Source organism: Stomoxys calcitrans, chromosome 2 (genome assembly GCF_963082655.1).
Source record: "Stomoxys calcitrans chromosome 2, idStoCalc2.1, whole genome shotgun sequence".
In the NCBI taxonomy this organism is placed as follows: Eukaryota; Metazoa; Arthropoda; class Insecta; order Diptera; family Muscidae; genus Stomoxys; species Stomoxys calcitrans.
Genome location: NC_081553.1, coordinates 16,860,192 through 16,874,562, shown reverse-complemented (window position 1 = coordinate 16,874,562; position 14,371 = coordinate 16,860,192). Strand labels below are relative to the sequence as shown.

General features: G+C 37.6%; 1 protein-coding gene across 1 annotated transcript in view; it reads right to left on the bottom strand.

Annotated features, from left to right (window-relative positions):
* Window positions 1–14,116, bottom strand: part of LOC106081860 (nicastrin) — a 35,356-nt gene extending 21,240 nt beyond the window's left edge. Inside the window, exons 1-3 of the mRNA XM_013244097.2 lie at window positions 13,900–14,116; window positions 13,519–13,614; window positions 12,725–13,456 (exon numbers count right to left, since the gene is read on the bottom strand). Of these exons, the coding sequence (XP_013099551.2) occupies window positions 12,725–13,456; window positions 13,519–13,614; window positions 13,900–13,978 (907 nt within the window). The 5' untranslated portion in view covers window positions 13,979–14,116. The remainder of the gene's footprint in view (window positions 1–12,724; window positions 13,457–13,518; window positions 13,615–13,899) is intronic.
* Window positions 14,117–14,371: the final 255 nt, after the last annotated feature.

Here is a 14,371-nt window from a genome sequence, read left to right as displayed (position 1 = left end):
GGTCTTGTATGGAAACAGTGGTAAAGAAACCAAGGCCGTACCTAATATAGATGTGATCGAAAAAAAATGTATTAACGCTTGTTCACACATCACCTTCTCGTGATTTACGCGTGACACAGCAACTCACATACACACCATTACCAGCTACCACGTCCCCAGCCACGGTATAACTATGATCTGTGTGGTGCTAATAGTTGCCAAGAGAAGCTCAGCTACGAGCTACCTAGTGCTTCCACAGGTTGCGGATAGTGGAATGCTCCATAGTTCGAGCATGTGTGGTGCTCACAGCTATCCCGTGACGGGATGTAGTTCACATGATTTCACTTTTTTAGCCCCTTCTCTGATTAGGGAAAAATACGGCTTGTAATGTTATGTTTTGACTACGTACACATATTCTATGTATGGTCCAAACCTGATATAGTATATCTTCATATAAATCGATCTCACAATTTAAATTCTTAACTTAATGCAACACGTAGTTCTTCTCAAATTTGGCAGACAATTGTTGCTGTACTATCCCATTTAAAATTTCTCTCTTTCGAACTGATTTCTTCACCACGTGAAGGGTTATTTTTTTATCTGATTTTAATCGATAATCTGATGTAACTCTTCAATCAAACCTAGCCTAATTTGCATACTTATTGAGCACTTGAAGTGCCTAATTTTACTCAGATATAGCTTAAGGTTGCGTGATGAGTTCAGTTATGGCTTTCAACATCTATGTCAAATGTGGTCTGAATCGGTCCACATCTTGATGTAGCTACAGTATATACTCGTATATGGACCACCTCCATCAGGAGACAAAAATCCTACAAGTGCGATGACATAACTACACGCTGTCTTAGCAATACCTTTTAGGCTGTTATCGCATAGATCACCCAAATTATCATTTTGTGGATAGATTTCCAACGCCCAGAAGCCTTAAGGTAGATCTACATGATCTAGGGCGTGAGGTTCAGCGCTACAGGACAAAACCTCTTGACCAAGTGGGCCAAGACAACATTCATATATACACTGTAGCAAATGCAGTAAATAGCTACCGGGTGAATGTAGTTCTTGGAGAACGACCGCCTCTCATTGCAACTGAAGAAATTGACCTCCCTCGACAAACCTGAGTGGTTCTTTCTGGCTTAATTAAGTTCCTGCAGATGCAGCCGCCTCAACTCCTACAGAGCAAGGATTGATGCCGACATACAGGATGTATTGTATGTACCGATTGTGACCAGGGACCACACGATACACGTCACCTACTTAACTGCCAAGCCAGACCCACTCGATTCAGACCTATATCCCTCTAGACGCAACCCATGTTAGTCGCAGAGTTCCGGGCTCTCAACGGAATCAAGCAGACGAAAGATAGAACACAATAAACTGCTACAACAACAACTTTATTAACTTACATTCCCACACAAGCCGACCTACAATTGACCAGACTTCAGTTTGCGTAACATAATCACTTAACATAATACATACATTAATATATTATTTTTACCTAAATCCCTAATATTAGGTAACTCATCCAGTTGGTGCATGATGAACTTTCAAAATTCTTTCCTTTCCCTATAACATATAAATTGAGAAATATGAAACTTGTAATAATATTTAAACCATCCTCGTAGTTTCATGACCACATTTAAATCCAAAGATAGTCATTAGAAGAAAACTTAGTAAGTATGTCGTATCAAAGTATGTTTACTATGTATGTCTATTGTGCATTAATGTGAATATTCGGAACTGTTGTTATTTCCGGTGTTTGCACCTTATGCTATCTCTGGAAAGGGGTTGTAGGAGTGAGTCGCTGTAATATAACAGGTACACAATGCACACACATACCTTGGAATATTGGTTTTGTGTACCAATGCATGTCGCAGTATAGTTGCATATGAGCAGTGTTTTATGCGTTACAGTATGTCTGTCGGTCTGTCTGTCCCTTGATCGTTTTAACTTGTTTTTGTTTAGTTTTTACTCTTTTGATGGTCGACTGGAATAGCACGTGTTTTTAGTTCAGTTTCCTTTTCTTTGATGCCGGTGCATGTGTTTGGTTAATTTGCGTATCTCAAATGTTTTGAGGGGTGCACTATACAGTGCGTTCGATAAGATTGTCTTAACAAGATTTAATGATAATGGTGTGCAACAGATTTAAGAAATCAGGCTTAATAAAGGGTGATTTTTTTGAGGTTAGGATTTTCATGCATTAGTATTTGACAGATCACGTGGGATTTCAGACATGGTGTCAAAGAGAAAGATGCTCAGTATGCTTTGACATTTCATCATGAATAGACTTACTAACGAGCAACGCTTGCAAATCATTTTCAGTGAATCATTTTCAGTGAAATCATTTTCAGTGAATCGACAAATTTTGTTCAGCGATGAGGCTCATTTCTGGTTGAATGGCTACGTAAATAAGCAAAATTGCCGCATTTGGAGTGAAGAGCAACCAGAAGCCGTTCAAGAACTGCCCATGCATCCCGAAAAATGCACTGTTTGGTGTGGTTTGTACGCTGGTGGAATCATTGGACCGTATTTTTTCAAAGATGCTGTTGGACGCAACGTTACGGTGAATGAACACATTTCGAACCGAACACTGATTTTGGTAATAAAATTCAATGATTTGCAAGCGTTGCTCGTTAGTAAGTCTATTCATGATGAAATGTCAAAGCATACTGAGCATCTTTCTCTTTGACACCATGTCTGAAATCCCACGTGATCTATCACCCTTTAGAACTTTGTGATAAATAAAGAAAAAAATTCTTCATCTTGAAAGCAAGGAGAGGTTTTCCTATACCTTTCACCTGGAACTTTTTTCATCTGGCCCTTCTTAATAATCGATGTATTTCCCTGTTTTTGCTTCCCTAAATTCCAAATATACTTAAAGGTTGTATTGGAGCATCATCATGCGAAATTAATTTACTCAAACTGCTGTATGCTCGACATCTTGGTTTTCTTGGAAGATCCAGCAAACTCTAAAATAGAATCTGTGAATAGAAAATCTTTTTCTTCTTCTTATATATAAAAATCAATTTGTGTTTGTTTATATTGGGTTGCCCAAAAAGTAATTGTCGGTAATATAGTATTGTAGTAATATAGTCGGCGTTGACAAATTTTTTCAACGGCTTGTGACTCTGTAATTGCATTCTTTCTTCTGTCAGTTATCAGCTGTTACTTTTAGCTTGCTTTAGAAAAAAAGTGCGCGAAATTTTGTTTACATTTGTTTGTTTGGCGTCAATTTTAATATGGGTACCACATGTATTGAAAGAAATTCATTTAACAAACCCAATCAACGCTTGTGCACCTTAAACGCAATGAATTCGATCCGTTTTTAAAACGAATCATAACTGGAGATGAAAAATGGATTGTTTACAACAACGTTAGTCGAAAACGATCATGGTCCAAGCATGGTGAACCAGCTCAAACCACTTCAAAGGCTGATATCCACCAAAAGAAGGTTATGCTGTCTGTTTGGTGGGATTGGAAGGGTGTGGTATATTTTGAGCTGCTTCCAAGGAACCAAACGATTAATTCGGATGTTTACTGTCAACAATTGGACAAATTGAATACAGCCATCAAGGAGAAGCGACCAGAATTGGTCAATCGTAAAGGTGTCATATTCCACCAGGCCAAGTCACTGAGTGGCCGCCCCATCCCCCAAAACACCCCCTAAAACCAGTCATGCTTGCCGACTATGAAAATATGGGGCTCAAAAGAAAGGTATTTGGGAGTAGACCACGATTCTGATATCACATTTGGGGCCAACTGTCTAGGGGATGTCTCACCACCATAACGACCCCCAAATAGGGCGTATTTCTTCACCATGAAAATTTGGGTCTTAAAGAAAATGTAGCTCGATATTGATAGTTTTTGGCGTCCATACGCCAAACCGGAACGAATTTTATAACCAATTTTGGGGCCAAGTATTTGGGGGACGCCTCATCCCATAAATTCCGCTTAAACCAATGGCAAACAGGGTTTTAAACAAATGGGACCACATTCGGGACCACATTTCTGGGGCCATACCACCCTTTAACCCACCAACAACCACCCTGGGGGCCTACCCACTCAAAAAAATCCTCATGAGAATATAGGGCTCAAAAAAGTCTTTTAAGAATGGGGATACACCAAATAACCACACTTAAATTATCCTAGAACCCCCGAGCGAATTCATAGACCAAATAATATCATATGGGATTCAGATAAAGGCATTTATATTGTTAGTCAAGCGATATACATATACAGTTTTCGTTGCATGGTATTTCACTAAAAGCCCTTTAATTAACGAAAATAAATATTTAAAAAATAATTTTGTTCCATATAAAGTAAAAAAGGCGTAGTGGAGCGGGCGCGGTTAAGCTAGTTTTTGGTTGCCCAAAAAGTAATTGCGGATTTTTCATATAGTCGGCGTTGACAAATTTTTTCAACGGCTTGTGACTCTGTAATTGCATTCTTTCTTCTGTCAGTTATCAGCTGTTACTTTTAGCTTGCTTTAGAAAAAAACGTGTAAAAAAAGTATATTTAATTAAAGTTCATTCTAAGTTTTATTAAAAATGCATTTACTTTCTTTTAAAAAATCCGCAATTCCTTTTTGGTCAACCCATTATAATGCTTGCAGTAAGGTCCTTTGAAGATGTAGATCCATTTTACTACCAATAAACCCATTTCCCAGCATTAAAGGCCCCTATTGCTCTCCAAATGATTAAATTTATTTTAAACATGTAATCCTAAGATATCCGTCCTATTAAGCAGTGTGCAACTAGATTAAAAACTTATCAATACTTTATAGTTGAAATGACGAATTTCTAGGAAAGTGTTTACGTCCAACTTGGATCCATTAACACTCTCGTGATAACGACTGTTATGTTTACAAAAAAACACGCAATTACCACAAGTAAGCATGCTACAAAATAACAATGAGGTATGAGGCAATATAATAAAACGTATTTTCCAATTGACGTTTTCATCAGGCACCAGCAATTCATAGGGGTGGCAAACATTTTCTTAAACTAAAAAATATTTCGATGAGGACACTAAGTAGAAGTAAAATAAGCTCAAACACGAGTGATTTTTTTTGTAGATTTTATTTTTTATACCACCACTACAGTTGCATTCTCGCATCAGTGACTTTGTGGACAAATTTTGCATGGAATTTTTTTAATTTGAAAAACAATTTTTTGAGTATTTTTAAACTCCAGGCAATAGATGACAAACAAATTTTAAATATGACGGTGTTTTTTTTTTTCATTATTAATTTTATTTTCGAAAAATTGGTCTTCAGAAAATGAATCCAAAATACGCCATACAAGAAAAGAAGTCACACATCCCGGCACAGGATAGCTGTGAGCACGATACAGGCTGTAACATCCAGGTCCGATCTGTGTGGTGTTCATTGCTGTCACGAAAAGCTTAGCTGCAAGCTACCGGTCGCGTCCATAGGTTGCGAATAATGGAATGATCCATACGGAGTAGCTGCAACGACAGTCGCGGAAAATCAGCAGTATGAGTGGCTGGGCTTGCACAAATACTGAATGCCTTTGAAGCTCGACATGACAATGCGAGTTAAATAACCAAGGGCCACCCTGTTCCCTCGGCGAACGGTCCTTTAGACCGGAACGAGCTTGTACACTTACAGGAACTTGACGAGAATCGCCACCTCCACATGAAAATGTGGCTACAACAACAACATCAGAAATCACACGTATTAAAACTTAAGACCTCTCGACTTAAGATCCAATATAAATTTGTAAACTACAAAAAAACCGCCTGCAGCAGTTTTCCTGAAAACAATGTAAGTATGCAGCGCTTTCCATTTTCGAACTTGTTTCATTTCAAAACAAATAAGGAAGGGTTCAAGACGGCAAAAGCCGGCATTTTGATACCCCACACCATAATGGGTATACAGGCTAAGTACGTAATCAAAAATAGAATTTGCTTAACCATGTAGCCATGGTGGTAAATTTTATACCCTCAAAATATATTTGTTTAACAATTTCCTTCCTTCCCAATTTTTCGATCCAGTTCTTTTCGTTTCTTCTTAATTTGATGTCGTGTCGACCGATGTATTTTTATCGCTCTAAGTGCAACATGTATGGAGTAATGCATGAGCTGGTGTAAAATTTACTACAAACCGACAATTGTGACATTTTTTCTTTGAAAACATTTTTAACACCACTTCGCCATTAAGGTAAGTCTTCAGAAGAAAATAAAATACCACACGTCACGTTTCAAAGAGTTAATTCCGGGGTCAGTTTATATGGGAGCTATATAAGGTTATAGACCGATTTGAAACATATTTACCATATTTTTGTTGTTGTTGTAGCAGTGAAGGAATCCATCGGGTCAATCCGGTGCGTACAACCGGCTGCCAGGGATTGACATATTTACCATGAATGTTGGAAGTGTTACCGGAAGTCATCGTGCAAAATTTCAGTGCAATCGGACAATGAATTCGCTATCTAGTGACTCAAGAAGTCAAATCGGCACATGGGTTTATATTGGAACTACATCGGATTATGGTCCGATTTGAACCATGAGCGGCAAATATGTTACAACTCATAACAGAAGTTGATGTACAAATCGACAAATCCAATCGTTAAAAATTGCGCCCTCTAGAGGCTCAAGAAGTTAAATTCGAGGTCAGTTTATATGGGAGCTATATAAGGTTATACAACGATTTATACCAATATAAGCACAGATGGTGGGGGTCATAGAAAAAGACCACATACAAAAATTCAGGCAAATTGATTAATTATTGTTCTGTCTAGTGATCAAGAAGACAAATCGGGAGATCGGTTTTTATGGGAGCTATATCGGGCACATTGTAACACAAGTCGAGGTGCAAATGTCAGCCAAATGAGTTAAAACTTGCGCCCTCTGGAAGCTTAAGAAGACAAATCGGGAGATCGGTTTATATAGGTAATCGGGTTATGGGCCGATGTAAATCATAATTCAAGCATATGTTGAAAGTCATAACAGAAATAGATATGCAATATTTCAAACATGGGTTAAAAATTACCTCCCCGCCAAGGCTGTAGAATCAGAGTCGGAGAGCGGTTCAGGGTCGCAGCAAAGGTGCTCAACTCCAAACGGTCGTCCGATTCCGGCTCAATATTCCGAGTCAGAACTCGACTCCTGTCGACACCGCAGCCCTGCTCCCGGCACGGGATTAGAGCTTGCAAAATATCGATATTTAGTTTTTTGACTGATCGATTGATACTTTTCCGATGGATACTATCGCAAATATTAAATTTTTTGAAAAATTTAACAAAAATAAGCAATCAGATACTGAATGCATCCTTTAAGATACATTGTGCTTATAGAGGGCTTAATTTTTATCTGATTAAGCTAACATTTTGTACAATGACTTCCAAGGGGCTTATTAATCTTGGTTTTATTTGGTCTGTGCATTGATATTGCTTCTATATAAATGGATCTCCTGATTTTTACTTCTCATTTTAGTTTGAAATGATATATGATGGGAACTTAACGATAGTACCGTTGTATCGAAAATATCGAATGTTGCGACTATCGATAGTATACCAGCTCTACACGGTATACCTGTGAGCACCACACAGGCTGCAACATTAAGGTCCGATCTATGTGGTGTTCATTACTGCTACGAGAAGCTTAGCTGCGAGCTACCGGGCGTGCCCACAGGTTGCGGATAGTAGAATGTCATACGGAGGACCTGCAACGGTAGTCGCAGATAATCGGCGGTATCGTGCGGAGAGTCTCAGTGAGAGGTCGGGCGGGACCGGCTCTTGCACAAATACTGAGTGCCGGACCGAACGAGCTTGCTCACCTACAGGAGCTTGACGAGGATCGGCACATTCACATGAAAATGTGAAATATTGCCTTCTCTAGTAACGTATTCGTTGTTGTTGTAGCAGTGTGTTATACACTGGGGCGTAGTTGTGTGTGTATAGTGCATAATCACAGAATTGAACAAATTTTTGAACCGTGAACCGTGGTTTTTAAGATAGAACATGATAGCGTATGGAGAAAAATTTAAAAAAATGCAATGTGCGATATTAATTTTTTTATTTTTTTTTATTTTGTTGTTGCTTTGTTTCTTTAAATTTTTATTTTTTTGCTGCTAAAAGTAAGGCTTGTGCAATAAAGTGGCCGTTATTCAAAGTACACTAAAGTTTTCCAAATTTTGTTTTATTTTAGTTCTATATAATGTTATCTATTCAAGTTATATAAGAATGTTTCAAAAATAGTATTTTTCTTAAAAATTTGCTTCTTTAAGAATGGGTGTAAAATTTACTACTACGTAACAAAGTACACGAAAACTTTTCACGTAACCAGTCAAAGGTTAAATTTTTTATACAAATTTCTATCAAAACCGTACTCACTGTAAGTCATAGAGAAAATCGCTATGCAAAAGAGAGAAAATCGGTTTATGGCATTAAAAGTGAATATCGGGAGATACGTACATATAAGTATGTGGCAGCTATATCTAAATCTAAACCGACTCCAAGGAAAATTCCTACATACTGTGGTAGTCGCTCTAAAAATAAAAATCGGCTGATACGTATATATTGGGTTGCCCAAAAATTGCGGATTTTTCATAAAGTCGGCGTTAACAAATTTTTTCACAGCTGGTGACTCTGTAATTGCATTCTTTCTTCTGAGAGTTATCAGCTGTTACTTTTAGCTTGCTTTAGAAAACAAGTAAAAAGGCGTTAAGTTCGGCCGGGCCGAACTTTGGATACTCACCACCTCTGATATATATATAACGAAATATTGGTCTTTTTAGTAGTTATATCTAAAAATAAACCGATCTGAACTATATATCACACAAATTTCAGTGCAATCGGATTAAAAATGTGCCTTTTATGGGGCCAAGACTTTAAATCGAGAGATCGATTTATATGGCAGCTATATGCAAATCTTGATCGATCTAGACCAAATTGCAGAAATATGTGGAGGGGCTTAACTTAACTCTTTGTCCCAAATTTCGGCAACTTTAGACAATAAATGCGCTTTTTATGGCCCCAAAACCTAAAACCGAGAGATCGGTCTATATGGCAGCTATATCCAAATCTTGACCGATCTGAGCCAAATTGACAGAGGATGTTGAAGGGCCCAATATTACTCACTGTCCCAAATTTTCTCAAAATCGGATAATAAATGTGGCTTTTATGGGCCTAAGACCCTAAATTGGAGAATCGGTCTATATGGCAGCTATATCCAAATCTGAACCGATCTGAGCCATATTGACGGACGATGTCGAAGGGCCTAAGACAACTCACTGTCCCAAATTTCAGCAAAATCGGGTAATAAATGTAGCTTTTATGGGCCTATGACCCTAAATCGGAGGATCGGTCTATATGGCAGCTATATCCAAATCTAAACCGATCTGGGCCAAATTGACGGAGGATGTCGAAGGGCCTAACACAATTCACTGTCCCGAATTTCAGCAAAATCGGATAATAAATGTGGCCTTTATTGGCCTAAGACCCTAAATCGGCGGTTCGGTCTATATGGGGGCTATATCAAGATATAGACCGATATAGCCCATCTTCGAAATTAACCCGCTTATGGACAAAAAAAGAACCTGTGCAAAATTTCAGCTCAATATCTCTATTTTTGAAGACTGTAGCGTGATTTCAACAGACAGATGGACAGACGGACGGACATGTCTAGATCGTCTTAGATTTTTACGCTGATCAAGAATATATATACTTTATAGGGTCGGAAATGGATATTTCGATGTGTTGCAAAGGGAATGACAAAATGAATATACCCCCATCCGTCGGTGGTGGGTATAAAAAGTATATTTGATTAAAGTTCATTCTAAGTTTTATTAAAAATGCATTTACTTTCTTTTAAAAAAATCCGCAATTACTTTTTGGGCAACCCAATATATGAGCTATATCTAAATCTGAAATAATTTTTATAAAATTCAACAACAACTTCGTGGTGGGAATCAATTTATAAATCACCACATTATTGTAATATTATTCCAGTTCGGAATGTATATGGGAGCTAAATCCAAATCTGAACCGATTGTCTCAAGGCCAAATAAGATGCATGTGCAAATTTGAAGACAAGAGAATGAAGCGACCTGTACTATGAACAAAAACTGACATGGGCGGACAGACTGACAAAAGAACAGACAGACGTACATAGCTAAATCAAATCAGAAAATAATACTTATCGATGACGCCAGCAGCTTATACAGTTGTTATGGCTACAACGTGCTACGTAAGTACCCCAAACGAAATGCGCTTGTGTTAGTAGCCAGTACATGGAATGTAAGGGGAAGTTTCAGACCTGACTGCTAAGGTCTTAAACTTCCGAAATAGACCTATACAACGTAAATATAACGCAATTTGGTAGTTATACCCAGTATACTACACAGAAAAAAATATCACCAACATTTTTTCAATTAAAAATTTAATTGAAAATTAAAATGTTTTCAATTAAAAAATTAATTGAATCAAACATTTATTAATTGAGTCCGGATTTTTTTCAATCACAATCGTGATAGAAATTTTGACAATTTTCAATTAAAAAATTAATTGATTCAATCATTTTTTAATTGAATCTGAACTTTTTTCAATTACGATCGTGTTTGTAATATGTGTCATTTACAATAAAAAAATTAATTGATTCAATCATTTTTTGATTGAAATTTTTGAAGTTTTCAATGAAAAATTTTTTTATTCAACAATTTTTTTAATTGAATCCATAAAAATTTTATATAAAAAATATAATTGAAAATTTAATTAAATAATAACGCCCAAGAACACTAACTTTATTTTTGTACCTCATTTTGTTCATTAAAAAATCTGGTCTAATAGAGGCAAAACAGCTGCTTTCATTGAATTGGCGACGAATCTAGTGATAAAAAAGAAAAAATGTTTTTGCTCTATAAGGCACTAACATTTTTCTTTCCACCTCCTTTTAATTGCAGTCTAGCCGCTCGAAATTTTGATAAATATTCTTTATATATAGATGATGAAACTGCCCCACAAACAGTCTATCGACCACATTTTTTAAATTTCGAGACGCATTCTATTTAATGATGAAACATCACTTTCGCATTCCAGGAGTTCTAAATATGTTAACCTTGTTGCATCGAAATCGAGGCCCGCTCTGTACAGACCGCTTTTCGCAAAAATTTTAATATAACATTTGTCAATTTTCAATATTTTCAATTAATCCAATTAAAAAATATTTGGAAATTTCGAAAACTTCAATCATTTTTTTAATATGATCAATTAAAAAATTAGTTGAAATTTTGAAATAAATTCAATAATTTTTTCCCCATAATTCTCTGCATCGACCGACTATCCGGCTACAAAATTCGTTTAACATGACTTGAAGGAGAACACCAGTCGGCGCTTCAGAAGAAATTCAAAGACATTAATAACGCAACTACAGCTCGCAGACGAGAGTTAGGGGTTTTGTCGCTCCGATCATACTAACCTTAGAATCAGAGAACGAAATGTAGCAATCAATTGAAGGAACAACAAAACATAAAGGGTTGGTTGGAGTTGGTTTAAAAAGGATGATCCGAAGATATACGCCAGATTGTTAAATTTAAGAGTATCTCTAGAATGGCCTATCGAAAATGAGAGTCAATCGCAGTCCCCGAGACAATAATCAACCACCACAATGTATAGTAGGAAAAAGGCAAATGGATAACGCTACTGAAGTTAGGAAAGGATTGGAGGTAGGACGTATCGTACAGACCTTCTGCTACCAGTAGGCAAGTAGTATTATTACAAGCTCAGTTGGGAGCTTCCGTACACGTTCTCTGCACTATGCATGTAATAGTAGAAATAATTTCGCAAAATTTCAGCCAAATCGGAAAAGAATTGCGCCATATTTATATGGGAGTATATCAGGTTGTGGACCGATTTTATCATACTCGCGGTGGAAGTTGGCGGGCACAGTAGAAGTGGAGGTGCAAAAATTTCACCAATTCGGAAAATTGCGCCCAATTGTGTTGCGCGATATGAAAAGCTTGCTCACTTATGGAACTTGACGAGGATTCCTATCTCCACATATAGATATGTGGCTACAACAATAACAAAGTATAAGGCAAAATTTATAGATAAAGCACGTGAAGCGTGCCGGTGTTGGCAACTTATAATCTACCGTCCAGCCATTCTTTATAGATCTCGACGGACGGGATGAAAATTAAGCTCCGATATGTGTTGTGTTAGTCGTTATCACTAGAAGCTTAGCTGGGGGCTACCGGTTGGGGATAGTGGAATGCCCCATACGGGAGAAAAGCCCACTTTAAGTACAATTGTATATAAAGTTGAGCAAGTTTGTTCGTGGAACAAGTTGGCCATTGGTTATTTAAAGGCACCAATAACCCGCCTTGTCATATCGAACATACTAGGCACTCAGTATTTGTGCAAGAGCCAGTGCCACCCAACCACTCACTGAGGCTCTCCGCTGATACTACTGAGTGTCCGCGACTGCCGTTACAGCTACTCCGTATCGAGCATTCCACTATCCGCATCTTGTGGAAGCTTCTCGTAACTGCAATGAACACCACACAGATCGGACCTCAATGTTCCAGCCTGTGTGGTGCTCACAGCTATCCCGTGCCGTGTATTTATTCGTATATCGATGTATTTATTCATAGGTTCTTTTACTCTCGATAAGAAATCTGTGTTTTGTTTAGAGTTTAAGTGTGATTATTAAACCCATATATCCAGTCTTCATTGGTTTTTATTCGCAATTAATACAATTCATTTGAACTTACCATAGACACCTTCGAACATGCCCGTAGTATCCATTCGCGTTGTAACCATTATAAATTTCTCTTCTCGGTCAATTTGTGAAGCCCTGCTGGCACTCATCTCATCTACTTCCACCATTTTACGAGGGAATAAAGTCGCATAGACATTTCTACCCTCCAGCGGATCACAATATCTTGTAGTGGCAAAATTATGTATGAAATTGGAACGTCTCCAACAGACCTCTGTATTAACAGCAGCACTCATGAAACTTTTTATTTCTACAGCACATAGACTGCGCAAATGTTGAGTTTTATAATCGAAATTGTTGAATTTCTTAAAACAGTCAATGAGTCTAACCACTGTCTCATTGTCGGGTATAATGATTATGGGAAAAGGGAAATCTTCATGCAATAAACCAGAACCCCAAGGATTCCAAGTATCCTCGGGCTGCAGAGCCGAACAGGTGGCAGTCTCCAATGAGTTGGGCTTTAAAATGCCACTATATTGATTGGGACATTTTAGCTCATGTGAAAATCCAGTCGTTTCTTCGGTATAGTTATTGAAGGCATTAAGTACTATAACGGCGGTTATGTTGCGACCGCCATCATTTTTGAGGCGCATTAAATTAGATCGTGTAAAGAAATCGGACTTTAAAATGGCAGCATAAGGAGGTGCAGGTGGAGAGTCCAAAAGGAAATCCAGTTGACTATTATCGTCTACATAATGTAAAGCTCCCACAGAACCAGATTCGGCGGCTAGAAAAAGAAATTAAATTAGAAATGTTTATCCACTTTTAAGATAGCTCACATTTACTTACAGGAACATCCTGTTTGGTGGGTACCGTTGAGACGACGAAAGCAGGTGCCTCCAAAGAACGATTCGTATATCTTCTCGTGAAGGCGTTTTCCCCATACTATTAAGTGTGCCAAATAAAAGAATCGCGAACAACAACAAATGCAAATCACACAAATCGATTAACAAAGGTCAACAATTGAATTGATGCAAATAATCAAAAACAAAAATTGGCACAGAACATGAGTCACTCCCTTCTGGGGAAGATGATAGACTGCTGCTCTAATTTACTTGTCCCCTTTAATGGGATGTAAGTAGAGCATCGTAATCTCACTTGTTTTCCATGGCATTTTTTGCACAATTAACACCTTGAGACCAAAATAAGACAATTCCAAAATACACCCACCTTCTGTCGTTTGAAATTGCAGAACAATAGCAAAAGCTAATAAAGCAAAATTTACAACCTGAGTCCTTTGTAGCGTCATGGCTACCCTTTTAATATTAAGCCGCTGCAAATTTATATGATCTTCACTGTAAATTTCCTTTGATTTTGTATAAAAACACAACTAAAAAAGTAAGTTTAGGCAATTCGAAGACAACAAACGAGATAAAGCGACTTGTCAAAAATGGCACACAGATGATGGACAGAGTTGTATACATAGCGGTAAATACCCACTAGGAACAGATTCTATTGATGACTGAAGGCCAAAACAGAATGAGCGCGTTTAGCTTTATTTTTGAGCGTCGCATTGCAAAAATTCAGCTCTGCACAAAAATTCCACGATATGACAAGGTACAAAAGTACAACAATTTTTAGCTTTGACACCGTAAAACACTACTTTATATACGGCAACACAGAATGACGCTCGATTTCTTAA